Here is a 15670-nt window from a genome sequence, read left to right on the forward strand (position 1 = left end):
ATTTCAAATGTTAGGAAGAGACTTGTTTCTTTGAAAGTGATTTACCTCAGTCACACCCATGAAGACTACAAACTCATTGCTGAGTAAACTACATGTGTTTCTATATTTCCTAATGTGTGGGGGTGACAAGTGGACAATTCTACTTGAGGGCTGGGGTAGAACCAATAGCATATGAAATAAAACAACATGCTAGTGAGCATCGACAGATAAAGTCATTATAAACTAATATTATAGAAAGGCCTTTAAAGAGGTTTTTTTTTTTTAATCACCATGAATTACAGGGATTTTGAATTTATTTAAGAAAAAATCCGAACAAATGAATGTAAAACAAAGCAGGGGGCATGGTGGGGGGGTGGTGGACACAGTTGTTGTGTCAGTATTGATTTGCATTACCAGAGACCACAGGAACTATTATTTTCAGTTTCCCGTTGGAAGAAAACATAATTGCAGTTCCATGCAAACGAAAGCTGTCAGTGTAAGTGGACAGACCGTTAATGTTCCTGTGTGCAGACGGTCCCTGACCGGCAGCCTGATTACGGCTGGCTCTCGCCGCGGTCACGTGACATTACTTCACCGTTCAACATGACAACATGTCAGGTCGCTAAGTGAGCTAGTGAGCTAGCTGCACTTAGCTGACCAAATGATGTGGCTAGAGGAAAAGACCGGTTTGCTACCTGCCAGCGATGAAGCAATTACAGCTTTAGAGCCATGAACCGACTGTGTCAGACACCCTGAAGACAGCCCCGGACTCAGACGACAGGACAGCGGTGAGTTCGGCCTTCTTCTAGCCGCTATCCCACCTTCAGCTAACACACTAAGCTAATTAGCTAACCAACGCTAGCGGTAAGTCTGTAGCTTGCAGCATCAGCACCAGAGACGTTAGCTGCCTCAGGGCTAGCACAACACAACACTCAAGCTCTCACAGCGATAAAGTTGTAACGTTCAAACTTGTCAGTACAGTTACAACTAAAGCAATGCGAGATTTAAGCTAATTAATGTATGACCCACTTATTGGTGTTAATAAGAGAGCTAATGTCAGTGAGACTGACGGCTGACACACACCGGTGTGTCGGCACACGGTGATGGGGAGTCAGCATGCTTATCAACGACCTCTCTGCTGGACCGTAGGCAGGAGGCACCACTCTGGTCCCAGGGCTGCCAGGCTTTCACCTGTAGTCACAGGAGGTATGTGGAGAGTCACTGAACAGGGCCATCCACGCCTCACTATCATCTTCCTGGTGGGTCTGTGTTGTAGGGAGTGATGATCCAGGGAGTGGTGTTAGACACAGCTTGGAGTGTCTGCTCATAGAAGCCCAATAGTTTGCTTTGCTAGTGACTCACTCATCTTTAGTCTGCTGAGTGTTAGCTGTTTTATTTGCTCTGTTCAGGGGAAATCCTGACACAGAGGAGAGAAGACTTTCACACTAGATTGCACAAATGTGTATTTAACTGATGCAATTGTTGTTCTGATAATTGAATTTGTTTTGGACATTTTATTTTAAAGCATGATTCTGATATTTACTATTCTCAATTCTGAGGCCCTCGCAGGGGTTATATTTCATTTTCAGTTTTGAGGTCTCGTCAGACACTTTATCCCCTCACACTGGAATCTTCCTCTGTGATACATGATGCTACCAGGTGGTGATGGGAAGTGACTTCAGGCATGCAAAATGATAAGAATAACATACGTTTAAACTTCTGTCATTTTTTTGTTTTCTAATTAGTGGCTGGCACCTGGGTTGCCAGCAGCGCTGTGTGCCTCCATGGTCCAGGTTTTGGGGTTTATTCCGCTGTGACGGGTAGCTGTGATGAAGTAGGTCTGTAGGCCTGTTGTCTGATTAGGATCCCTAGTTCAGTCATGGTGTGAGGAGCACCGTCTTGTTGGCCATATTTCTTTATTAGCACACTCAGTGGAGATGACTCTCACATCCCACACTCATTAGCAGCATCCCTGAAAGATATCTCTCATCCTTCACACCATCCCTCTCATGTCCACCAACACACTGGCTTCCCAGTGGACATGAGCTTATGGATCCACCACAAATGTGTGAAGCATTTTGGTTGATTTATTCTTGAATCGAGCAAAGAGATGAATGTGCGGCCACTGTATTAGCTCAGTGCCATACAATTGTTAATATTTGATGCACATGCGTCACATTTGTCATGAAGAACACCTTCTCATTCACCAGCTCGTTATCAAGAGCTTCCTATAAACAATGCCAAGTGGTGTCAGGCTCCTGCGGGGGAGGCTGCTGAACTCATTGGATAGGCCTCTTTCCGGCTGCAATGTTGGAAACACTTCAACTAGTGTCGTTTTTAGGTTTTGGTACCATATTAGTTTGGATGACAGTGTAAAAGAAGCCTGAAAAAACAGCTGTGGATGGAAAAAGAGTGGCTCTAACTTTACACCATCAATTATTCACAGACTACAGGAGCTGTTCTCTTGACACCAATGGCATTGTGACCTAAATGTGACCTGTCTCTCAAGCTGTAAAAGATGCTTTTCAATAACAAACTGCCACCTTTTTCAGCAGATAAAGCACTCATCCAGCTATAGTATACAAAGTCTATTTTTTGCATATTGGTCCTTTAAATAATAATAAACACTGTCCTTGTGTGTTCACTATTCCTACTGCATGTACACATATTTACAAATGTTTGACTGATCAGTAAATGTCTATGTAAGGCTAAAAGAAAATATGGCAGATTGAAATTCCATCGCACTGAACTCTACAGCCTCACAGGGGGTTTATGTGTGGTCGATTAGACCTCCTCACAGGACGTCATGATGTGAATTATGTTTTGAATGACATGCTGATTAATTTTCAAAGTTGTAATCTTAGAATTGAGTAATGCTGAGTATACCTTAATGTGTACTCAAGTTATATCATTTAAAGTATAAATTGCTAAAATGTTTGGGTTTATGGTTCTCTTATTTGACTGATGCTGGTCAAAATTTAATGGGGTATTTGAATCCAACAGAGCCATCGTTAATGTTAGTAGTGACATTTGTGCTTTTCCTACTGTGACAAGTCATGTCTGCTGGGAAAAAGACTAATTGTAGGCTGTGTGTTACACAAATTAACTCATTTATTGTTAAAAAGGTATTTGTGCCTCCTCAGTCTGCAAAAGCTGATCACTGATCTTAATTGAAACATTTTATTGTGTTGGATGATTTAAAATTCAAAGCTCAGTGTGGAATATTGACATATTGATGGCTTGGGTGGGGGTGAATATGGCAACTATCATATGAAATTTAGATAAAAAGTCAGTGTCAGTCTGGCTGACAAGTACTTACAATGAAGTAAGGTGTATTCTTTAGTTTACCTTCCATAGTTTCACTCATTCTATAACTCATTGTAGTAACTTACTTGAATTTAATGTGTTTGTAATTTATATATTTGCACGGTAAGAGTTTCACCTTAATTATTCTTCCAAGTCGAGGTGAAACTGTGATTTGTGGTATGAAGTTGCTGCAAACCAGTGGTTCTCAATAAGGGTAGTGGGCCCCTGGAGTGGTGAGGTGTGGCATTTTTATGACTTCCAAAAGGAGCCAGGACAGAAAAAGTTGGGGAACCGCAGCTCTCAGCAATATAAAGAAGAGAAAAATCTTTAAAATCCACTCAAGTTGTTGGTATGCTATCAATTTCCCAAGCGATGGTATTGTAAACAATTACAATGACTCAATGCTCTTTGATTAAGCCATCCCAGTCGACTTTATCAAAGGGGAAGGAAAACCAAAGGTCAAGGAATCGTTTGCCCATCAAAAAGTTAGCATGTGAAATACAGCGACCCTGCTCAATTGTTAATGGCCCACAGTGAGGCAGAGGGCTGTAAAGGTGCAGAGTTTCACTCCTGCAACACCAGTTAGCATAAATGATGAGGCCCTTTAGAGCTTTGGGTGTAATGTGAGACACAGTTGGTCCCTGGAGTTAAAGTGACACTCTGGGAGGTCTGTGTGACACAACGCTGATATCAGGCTACGAAAATCTGATGTGCAAGTCAAGAGGCACTGCTCTGAGGCTGCACAATAGCAGGTTGATGTATTCATTTGAATAATTGATTGATTGAAGTGTGGCATCACCACAATAACATAGGCAGTTTTAAATAGCCGAACCGTTTACTACTCAAATGATATTGCAGTGCGAGTGTGATGATGATGTATCATTGGGTGCTCAGCCTCTCTGTTTGGCCTGTGGGGGTGCTGCTGAAGTCAGCTTAGCTTGTAACTCGGCACCTTGGATCTCGGATGTGCTCCTAACTCCCACTGTGGTCCCTGGACCACGCCCACCCCTGCTCCCAGAGGTGCAGTGGTCAGACTGACAATGAGCTGCTGACATGGTGGCTCAGTTTGCACATCTCCCCGGGGTTATCTTGCCAGGCAACGCTGCTCGTGCTGCTCGTACCTCATTTGTGTGTGCACCTTGTGACTGCCTGCGTTATCAGCACAACCAAAGCTTCTGCTTGTAAGCTGATTTTTTTCCTTCTCCTATTTTTTTCACCTGTCTTTGACACACAATGTTTATTCACGCCTTTCAGCCCCTGCCATGGCAGCCGGTGTCAGCATACTGAGTGACCTGCCTCACTCCATGAGTGGAGCCCGCAGTGGAGAGATCAGCACAGAGATGGAGACAGGTAGGTAACACCAGATAAGATGCTGAAGTTTTTTGAAATTGTATCTTGTAAATCAAAAGCACAGGACTGTAGACTAGAAATGATGATAGATTGCCATTTTATATCATATTGAAGTTACAAATGAATTAGAGGTCAGACAAGATGTTTTATCGGGGCTCACAGGCAATTTGTGGGTCAGCTTTAGTATCGAGACATAACATCCAAGAAATACAGCCAAAAGTGATTTCTTTGTTAAATTAAAATGTGTTATATGTAAGTGGAGTGTAAAGTCCACAAGACGGATATAGGGTTTTATTAATTTATTTCACAGGAACTAAACACTCAGGCATTGTTACATTTAAATAAAATGCAACAGGTACAATGTATATAGGACTTCTAGCCCTAGCTCATTTTCTGTCCTGTCCCCGGTTAGGCTTTAAAGGGATAAGACACATAATACAACACTCCAACACACAAGCATAGACCAGGATTGTTGCTAAAGTATGCGCTTTTCATATGTTTTAATAACTGAATTTGTTAATGATTAATTCTGAGCTGAAATAAACAGAAATGGAAACTCCTCCCATAGATTCTTGCCTCCAGGAAAAGATTAAAGTTTGGTGTGGACCCCTGATAATCTGTCTCCTCTGGAGCCAGTTTCCAGGGTTGACCATCTTTAAAATTGATGCTTCGTGGATAAAAATATGAACACACAATAAACCTGATGACTGTTCCATTTCTAATTATTGAACTAAATACAAATAAAGGCAGAAAAATAAAACCTGTTCATAATTGCCTCTAATTGAAATCAGTATCAACAATGTAAAAACTCTTTAATAGGAAGAGTACAAGCGATGAATACAATTGGTGGTAAGCTAAAATAAATAGATGTTTCAGACCCTGTGTTCGTGTAAATATACTGTAGGCATCACTTTGCTAACCATTTGTTGTGATCTTCTGTAAATATAAATCCATTTGTCAACTAATATTTTTCCTCTCAGAAATATGAAGGTTAGAATGATCCTTCCAATTATCTGTCTGCTTTCTACAATGCTACAATGGGAATTTTCAGAAGGAGAATAGTGTTCCTCTCATGCTGAATGTGAGATTACATGATAAACCAGTTAATTGAAATCCTACTGATGGATCAAGTCAAGTCATCGAGCCCTCCGCTCTCTGTTGCTGCAGCCAGTCTGCCTGCTGCTCCAACACTTTGAGAGCCTCAGGGAGCCAGCAGTATCAGTTCACCTTTTGGTTTCAGTTCGATGGTGGACGACTGGCCGCCAAAACATTGAAGCAGGCTTCAAGCACAATGTCAGTATCACAATTACATAGTCGTAAACCAGTGGATTGATATTCAAGTGTGCAAAATGCATGTAACATAGCCACCTCACACACCCCTTGTGTATGTGTGTGTGTAGGCAGCACATGGACAGACAGCACAGAAGCACTAGTCACGGCAGCACAAGATCAGGCACTTAGTACAAGATCAGTATAGGTGGGGGGTCTACCACACCAACAGGATCCCAGGTGCAGGCTGTGAAAAGATGCTCCTGAAACAGTCCAGCACAGATTAGCAGGGTGTAAGATGTAGACAGGAACAGGAACGCCATAACTAAGTGGCTGGCATAGTGTATGGGGCCGGAAGTCCCACGGTCAGAATGGAAGACACCCCCCAAAGTGGTTGAGAATGACTGAGCTAAGATCCTGTGGGGCTTCCAGATCTTCTTCCAGAGCCTGAGGGGGGTCGATGAGAAGGGGAATTTTTACATGTATTCATATCATTTTTAATAAGAATTGGCTCATACATTGATTATTGACTTAATGCAGACAAAATGTTATGTTATCAATATAAATAGGCAATGAAAAGCTTATAACTTATATTAGTATTATCGTCGTTGTTACTGTTACTGAACAGATGAACAGAATTCATAGTGTTATGCAGTCCAATACCACCCCTGTGTATTTTGTGTTATATAAACCACTTGGCAATGCAGCAGAAAGGTGTTTGATCATGGACACTGGTACCCGCTGTGTGGTCAGGGCTGTGAACCACCAGATGTACGGCCTTGTAAGCAAGCAAGTACGGCGTTTTCCTCTTTCATTTACACGCCACCTGTCTCAGATCTGCATGGTGTGTGTGTCTGTGTGTGTGCAACATTCGCCCCCATCTGCCTCCCACTGACGACTTTGGAGGTGGTTGTCATGGTGACACTTCAAATGCTGCTGTTGAACTGATAGGTTGTATTTGCCTGTCTTTACCAACGGGTGATTGTCTTGCGATGACTCACTGTGGGCACGGAGCTGCCGAGCGTTTGTTACCGCAGAGACAGTCGCAGTGCAGACATCGGCACATCCCGCACTGTAAGATGCTGCTGCGCCGAGGACGCCACTCTTCAGCCGGGGAGATGACGGGCAGCCCGAGGAGGCATAACCGCAGGCACTCGGCCTCGGACATCCTGCTGAAGGTCCTGCAGCGCAGACGCAGCTCTGCCCTGGAGATGCTCTCCTCGTCCTCCCACAGACTCATGGTGGCCGTCAGCGTGAACCAGCCTCAGCCTGCCATTGAACACAAGACCAGGAGATGTAACCACGCTGAATAAGTCTAGTGCTTTGGATTTAGGGGTTGAGGTGACTTTAGGGGCGTAGGAAGCATGCACTGTGCACTGATGAGTATTGTTTAAGTGTACTTGTGTTTCTTCTCTTGTTGTTTTTCCCCAGCCAATGCAAGGGTCCCTACAGCAAAGTACACCAAGATGGGAGAGACCCTGAGGCACGTCATCCCGGGTCACATGCAGTGCTCCATGGCCTGTGGAGGGAAAGCCTGTAAATATGAGAACCCCTCTCGCTGGAGTGATGAGGAGCAAGCCATCAAAGGACTCTACTCGTCCTGGTACGTTGGCCAGTCTCCTTTACCTGCACACCTTTTATGCAGCCCTTAATGTTCATGTAGTTTTCCTCTCAGCGCTGTGCCGGTCAGCGCGGGTCACTGAAGTCAATATCAGTACTTGTATGAAAAGTTGATACATTTGTCCTTGTGTTTGATTTGCATTGTGGTCTGTTTTTAAAATGGAATCATTTAACAATTGAGTTCTTTGGTTTCAGCGTATCAGTATGTTTGCAGGATACATGTTTGTTTAAAGAGTCCTTGGTACCTTGAGTGTTTAACTTGCTAAACAGTCCTAATTCTTCTTCTTTTTTCATTATTTTGCTGTATTTCCCACATCTCCCCTTAACTGTCATATTCTCCACTTACAGGATTACTGACAACTTGCTAGCTATGGCAAGGCCTTCCACTGAAATCATTGAGAAATATAATGTAATTGAACAGTTTCAAAGGTACAGTAGGCTCCTTCTTTCACACCTCATCAGAATGAAACATTTTTTGTTTGATTCATTTGATTCTTTATTAACATTTAGATTAACAGTAAAGTGGCGGTTGGTTGTGAAATGGTTTGCTCCAGCTGTCTCAGTTCACCTGCGCTGCTGTCAGTGTGTACAGTGCATACGGGTAGTGCTGTAATGTATTTGTGTTGCTGACTTGCTGCGGTCTACTGCGTGGATCGCCCTGTACTCTGACACAAACCTGTCGTCGTGCTCAGGTGTGGTTTGAAGACGATCATTAACCTGCAGCGACCCGGAGAACATGCCAGCTGCGGCAACCCACTGGAACAGGAGAGCGGTTTCACTTATCGACCCGAAACTTTCATGGAGGCAGCCAGTGAGTCTCTACGAACACATGCCGTAGACGCCCCACCAACAGGACACAAACCAATTAACATATGGGGCTCTAGAGTGACTTAATAGTTAATTCAATTCAAATGTTATGCAAATGTATTAATATAATGATTATAGGTCCAAGCTTAGATTACTAAGCATGTATATCAGGAGAATGGAGTATATCAGACTTAAAAGATGGAGTAGCATTAGTATTGTCAAATCAGGATGTAAGAATCATGTAATTAAATGGGCTGCATCACACATAGTCGTTCTAAGAGGATACAGTTTAACTAGTAGTTACCCCTGCCACTGCTAACTGTTGCTTATGTGACTGGTAACTGCTGCAAACTCCAGCAGAACAACTTCTGCACTTTAGCGGCTTAATCACCGCAATTAACAGTTATCAAGACCAGCTCGATCCATAATCTATAAATCAGTGACAACAAAATGACATTCATGGACCACAAGTATCAGCATGTTCAGATAGACTCACACTGCTAGCTCTCTCATACAGATGAATGCTCTGTCACCCACACACATCACTCAGATAACTCAGATAAATGCTATGACAGCTCAGTGGGCTGTCCGTATCATTGTATGTGTTGAAATGCATATCTAATGTGGCAAGAAGCAGAGGGACTGCTTTTAGTTGAACTAAAACCCCACTACCACAGGGGACAGACCCCGAGGATAATCACTGATGTAGCTACTGCTGGGAGGAGTGAACCGTTTGTTTGTTGAGAGACTCATGAATTTCCACCTTTTCAACATCCGGCTGTAATGCGGCTCAATCAGATTCTGATTGTCTTTCTTGAATGCTTCTTAAATGAATTTGCACTGAGCTTTTTGTAGTCTGATAATGGTGTAATCTGCATTTTAAAAGCCACAATGAACCAAGTTTTTACTTACTCTGATTAAAAAGATGAAGAATAATCCTCCAAAAACTACAGTCAAGCAGTGGCAGAGTCTCTGTGGAACATATTTAATCAGAGAGAGCAATGTAGATTTTCATTTTATTTTTCTCAGACCATCAATGTTTTGTTTTCTGCTCACATCCGGAAGGTGATATGGTCCCCAGTTACCAAATAATCACCAAGGGATCCCACATATGTTATGTCTTTGGAGGTTGGCCATCTTGATCTCTCTCCCTAACAAGCTCTCCTGAGATCTGCACCCAAGTCACCTCATTCAAGCATCAGCTGCATTTGGTATAGTGCTGCCTTTCAGTTGATGCTCCGTAAAAAGCCGGCAGGATAAACACGGGCTTGTTATCTTGCTGTTGGTCTTTATCATGCACTGCACTTCAGACATTCAATGAACAAACAGCTCTCTTAGAGCCCCTTTCAGACATGCACCTCAGCGATGGCAGCCTAGCGTGATGGTCTCATGTCTGAATAAGCTCCTGAGTCACGACAGCATTCTAACCAGGTCAGACCTGTAATACTCTCATTTCACTTCTTACTAAGCAACCGTCTGATCTGAATGGCATCACGTGAATATGAAGGCTGCAGCAGCACAGTGTAAAACATGCATAAAAATGAAGAGATTAAAATCACGTCTTGTTCCACCTTCTACGATCTGGTAACACATTTGTTATCTCAATCATTATTCTTGTGCGCGACGAAATCAATCAATCAGTTTAGTAAACCAGGAAACACTGCAAAAGAGCTCAGTTTATGTTGCTCAATAGGTTTTTCTCATATGAGTCCAGTAAAACAGTTTTTCACCCTCACGGTGTGGCCAGAGAAAGGGAGTTGGAAAAATACTGAACTGCTCTGAATTCTACTGGCTTTGTGCATTTCAGTTTATTACTACAACTTTGGGTGGAAGGACTATGGTGTGGCCTCCCTGACTACAATCCTTGACATGGTCAAAGTCATGTCATTCGCTGTCCAAGAGGGGAAACTGGCTGTCCACTGCCATGCTGGTCTTGGAAGAACAGGTTTGTGCCTACAACAATCTGGAATTTCTTGAATCCTCACTTATGCTTGAGCAATATTTCGCATTTCTTGTATTTCCCATCATTTAGGTGTGTTGTTGGCTTGTTACTTGGTTTTCACGTCCCGGATGAGTGCTGACCAAGCCATCCTGTTCGTGCGAGCCAAAAGGCCGAACTCCATCCAGACAAGAGGCCAGCTGCTGTGTGTCAGGGAGTTCGCCCAGTTCCTGGTTCCTCTCCGAAGCGTCTTCTCCTGTGCAGAACCCAAAGCGACTGCTGTCACTTTGTCCCAGTACCTTACCCGGCAGCGCCACCTGCTGCACGGCTACGAGGCTCGACAGATGAAGAATGTGCCAAAGATCGTCCAGCTGGTGTGCAGGCTCCTCATCGACATCGCAGCCAACAGACAGGTTGTGATCGAGGAGGAGTGGCTGGAGATCCCCGACCTCACAGCAGAGGTGGAGAAGACCGTGTCCCAGCAGGCTCTTCAGCAGCTCGGGAAGGAGATGAGAGGGAAGGGGATTCCTGTTCCACCTTGCTCCTCTCATCCTCTCAGCCCACCTGCTGTACAGTCCAGATCTCTTCACGATCAACCTCTCGCAAGTGATAATGAGCTTGACCCTCTGTGGAGGCAGCAGAATGTAGAGAGCCCTCTGAGATCTTCTCTGTCCAACAACAGGAGCCTCAGTTACAGCGATTCTGCCCTTCACAAACTGGGACCACAGCACCAGAATTTAGGAAATCTGAAGAGCCGTAACCCAATCAACCGCCTGATCAAACATTCCTTGTCTCACAGCAGCCTTACAGTCTGTAAGCCTCCCAGATTTTGTGACCTCTCTCCTCAGGACATTATCAGCAGCATTCAGGACCCAAATACAGAAGGAAAGCCAGACAGAGGATCCCCCGTTTTAAAAAAGCAGCTACACAAGGGGCGTCAGTGTTTGTCTTTGGATCTGTCAGAGCAGGGAAGAAAGTCCCACTGTTACGCAGCACTGCCAGCCTTATCAATCAAGAGCAAACTGGTAACCAGGGAGGAGACGCTAGGTGTGGATGTGTCAGCGGGCGGAGAAGACGGAAGCAACATCACAGAGGTCGCAGTCATCACCCCCCAGTCTGAGCTCTCCCCAGAGAGCAGGCGCGTGCTGGTGGCCAAAGCTCTAGCCATGGACCTGACGGACAAGGATCTCACCTCCAAGGTTTCACAATGGCAGGTAGGGTACCAAAACAATACACACCATGGAGTAACATAAGGCGCGTTTCCACCAGCACGACTTGGCCCTACTCGACTCGGCACGGCACGGCACGGCACGGCACGGCACGGCACGGCACGGCACGGTACGGTTGTGTTTCCATTACACGAGGTACCACCTCAAACCGGTACAAGGGCCGGTGGAAACGCAACCTAAACCGTGCCGAGTCGAGTCGAGTCGAGTCGAGCCGAGTTGTGCTGGTGGAAACGCGGCTATATATCAGTAGAAAATTCATCCACACCTCTGTGCTGATAGACATGATACTAGTCCAGACTAGCGTCCAGAATAATAACAGTGATGCGGTTGTATACCTGCCTGCCAACATCACGGGGACGGCTAGTCTCCAGGATGCCACTGCACCTTGCAGAGCAAAAGTCCCAAACTTGTGTTTTTCTACTTCTGTTTTGAATCAGACTCGCATGATATAACGTGTGAAGTACTGAGCTTTACATTTTACCTTTGAACAGACAAGGTCATTTCCCCTATTTCTAATTTCTAACTAAGCTAATCGGCTGCTGGTTCTTCTTTCATATTATATGATGAACAGACATAAGAGCGGTATTGATCTTCTCATCTAAGTCTGCATCCTTTAATGGCATTAAATCATTACTGCATGTCTTCTCACTTGGTGTGCCACCATGTCAGATTCCATTGGATGTTTGCAAAGTCATTTAGAAGGACACTGATCCTCCCGACAGTCGGTGTGTTCACATGCACTTAGTAGCTAGCTACTAAGCTACTAAGCTACTCCTAGCTACTACTACTGACTCTGTCTGTCATAAATGAGAAACCTACGTAGGTGAGTAAGTCAACCCAATTTAACAGCTAGATTTTTCCTTGAGAAAACACATTTTTCAGTGCAAGGATAAACTGTGTTTGCCATCTACAGAGCAGCAGTATATCATTAATTGCATTTAGTTGTATCATAACTAACTCACAGCTGTTTCCCTACAGTGATACCACTTCATCTTGTGCACCATTTGCCTAATGTGCAAGGATGTTGCTCTAAGTGTCCGTGTCTGAAAGCCATTCTTTTAACAGTTGGATACAGCCATTACTGTTGTGTGTTCCACGTCTGAAAAGGGCTTAGGTAAGCCAGTGTTCCACAACAAAGCAGGGGTAGGGGGTGAATCTGACCCGCTGCATTTAACAGTAACCAGGTCAATGCAATGTCTAATCACATTGTCCGGTTTGCTGTATTACCTGCAAGCTACAGGGTGCATGGGAAACTGTGGCACTGACACACAGCGATACACGAGAGCTCTAATCTTCACCGTACTTTTCATTTGTACAAATAGTGGTGAAAATGTAATGTTCAGTCCAACACACGCCCACTTTTAGACCCCGAGCTGTTATTGTGGGGAGTCGGCATCCTGTTGTTGTTCTGGGTAAAACATTTTATCATCGGAGACTAATTCCCTCAGCGTGATGCAAAAGAGGAGCTCACTCACTTCACTGATGAGTCCTGTGGCTCCAGCTCAGCTCCTCAGCTAATGATTGGACCTTTTTTTTCTTATCCACAATTCAAAGATGTTGAAAATCCCAGACCTAAGACCACACCCTTAATGGACTACTGTGGTCATATTTCATCAATGAACTGTGTAACCGACAGAATGTTATTTTCAACACATCCTAGTCTTTTGTTATGAACCTGCGTTGTTGTCTAGTGCCACTTGATTTGTTCTCTGTTGTGGTGTGCAGACAGAGCTGAACTCCAGAGAGGGAGCGTGGGAGAGGCTGTGTATGGAGAGAGATGCTCTGGTCCTGTCTGGTCTGATGTGGTCGTGGCTGGAGCAGCTCAAGGATCCGGTGATCAGCAGCGAGGATATAAAAGCCCTCAGTGAGAAGAACGTAAACCCACAGAATGCCCTCGACGCGCTGGAAAAGGTAGCTGGGTTGAATATCTTCCACAACATCACTGTCGGAAGCAGACAGCTGTCTAACTCAGTGCCCAACAACACGGCAAAACTTGATTAGAGCACAAACTATAATCTGGATTATTTGGAGATTATAAATCCCGTTTTCAGTTGTGATGTCTTAAAGGCAGTCCATAACCACACCACTTTCACTTCCGTTTCTACAATTTCTATTAACACAAATATTAATATACAAAATATTTTTTGACCTGCGTTGGGCCAGTGCCTGTCAGGAAAGGTCACCACATTGCACAATTTTTAATTCTAGAAAAATACCATATAAAACTGCAAAATGTCTGTAATTTCTTGTGTAGCTATAATCTGCAATCATCTTGTTCTTTAGAGCCGCTGTGAGAATGTTAAGGAAGGTAGTCAGTGGATACAGCAGCTAACAGAGATTACACACGGCCATCTTTTTAAAAGTGTATTCCTGTCTCTTCACATTTGTAAGCAGTATTTATTATGGGCTGGTTTTCACCATTTAGCTCACATTTTCACCATCATGTAGCTTATCGGATTTCCTTTTACTCGTATGATTTCTGTGATACTGTTATTGCTTTTAAAATAAATATGAACATGTTGTAGGTGTGAATCCAAAAATGTTATCATCTGATGTTATCATGCTTCTCCCTCCCACTGCAGGGCCACCGACTCACTTTGCTGTGCATCCTCGACTGTGCTGCTCATCTCCTGCCCGTGCCTGAAGTGGAGACTAGTTTTCTCAACCAAACAATACAAGTGTTTACTAAGGTGAGTATTAACACAAGTTAAACACTGAATACATTAAGATTTGTGTGTTTGGTGAGCATGAATTAGTGCTTTCTGTGCCCCCAGATTGACCCTGCCTCAGAGAAGAATGAGTCTTTATACACGACACTGAAAGCAATCCTGACTCCCATTCTTCATGAGCTGTCTGACAAAGCTGTGGAGGAGAATGGAGACTCCTGATCCAGCCTCAGCAGCAACGGTCCGACATGAGGACGACTCCCACATGGGACTCAGCTCTTATTTTCTGGGCATTACTGTGCTTTAAGCCAGCTCCTTTGTATCAGATACAGCTGAGATCTGCCAATCTTAAGTCTTTCAAGGTACTTGAAGACTAAGTCATTTGAAGGTTTAGCATTTCATTTAACTAGAAGCTCTTAATAGACTCTAAGCACTGCCATTCTTTATGTTGATGTGCCACTGTACTCACTTTGAAAGCATTTGTTCTACTGTAATATTTGTGAGGGACTTGATGTTGCTTTTATTATCTAACTGTTAGTGGGAAGTTGAGTGAGAAACATTCTCATGATGTTATTTAAATGTGGAACTCGGCTGTCAAAGCTGTTGGGGAAGGGGGATGGGGGGTCGTATTTAAACCAAAAGATGTTTTTACACTGTGCATATGCTACGATGTGTCTTATTTATTCAGATCTTATTTGAAATGCAGCAATCAGTTTAATAAGTATAACCTCTTGAGAAGTCGAAAGTTTGCTTTGTTCATGCAGAATGTAAGGTGTGTTTTTTTTTTTTTCCAATCAAATGCAAACTGTGGCTCTTGTTACGGCAATGCAAACTCAACAGGCCGCAGTGCGTCTGCTTTTCCAATCAATTTTACATCCTTAATACTGCGTGCACCGAAAACCTCTCTCTGTACTGTTCTGTTGAACATGTATTCATAAACCAAATCAACCAGCCTCCACTGTTGCGTTTAGCAAAAAATGCTGCCTGCCTCAATTCAAACAGCCTCTGTCAGGACTCTGTATTATGGTGCCGTGTGTGTCGTCACCTCGCCTGTGTGTTTGTGTGTGTGTGCAGCTGTGGAGACAAGTCAGTGGTCACCTCTCACCTCATGTATGCCTCTTATATGGACACAATATAATGTAGGTCTGCTGGTACGTGCTGAATGTGGAACACTGATGATAATACTAATAATATGAAGGACATGAGACGTTGTACTGTGGGGGATTTTCAACAAACACTATTTTTTCATTGTTACAACAGGCTACTTCTTACAGAATTAAATACAACTTAACGCAAGCTGTGTGAACTGTGTTTGTCTTTTTATGGACTTTTATCACTCGGGCTCATCAGCTGATCAGCATACAACTCCGTGTGCCTCCTGCTGTCACAGTAGTGTAACATCCAAACCATTCACCACTGGGATCTCAAACGGGTCTTTCAGGATCAAGGAATATCATCTTCAGATTTTTATTCTCAAAACCAATAATAATCATTTGATGTATTCA

At 43.7% G+C, this 15670-nt stretch overlaps 1 protein-coding gene across 2 annotated transcripts; it reads left to right on the forward strand.

Annotated features, from left to right (window-relative positions):
- The first annotated feature begins 589 nt into the window (after positions 1-589).
- Positions 590-15461, forward strand: ptpdc1a (protein tyrosine phosphatase domain containing 1a). 2 transcript variants are annotated; one of them, XM_070851110.1, is made up of 10 exons: positions 590-767; positions 4540-4635; positions 7336-7507; positions 7873-7953; positions 8217-8335; positions 10139-10276; positions 10364-11484; positions 13225-13410; positions 14082-14189; positions 14274-15461. In XM_070851110.1, exons 2-10 carry the CDS (start codon positions 4548-4550, stop codon positions 14385-14387), a joined length of 2127 nt encoding a protein of 708 aa, XP_070707211.1. In that variant the 5' UTR covers positions 590-767; positions 4540-4547; the 3' UTR covers positions 14388-15461. The 2 variants fall into 2 exon arrangements, with proteins under 2 accessions (XP_070707211.1, XP_070707220.1); XM_070851119.1 differs by lacking the exons at positions 590-767; positions 4540-4635 and adding an exon at positions 7104-7200.
- Positions 15462-15670: the final 209 nt, after the last annotated feature.

The sequence above is a fragment of the Pempheris klunzingeri genome, chromosome 2, assembly GCF_042242105.1.
Source record: "Pempheris klunzingeri isolate RE-2024b chromosome 2, fPemKlu1.hap1, whole genome shotgun sequence".
NCBI classification, from domain to species: Eukaryota; Metazoa; Chordata; class Actinopteri; order Acropomatiformes; family Pempheridae; genus Pempheris; species Pempheris klunzingeri.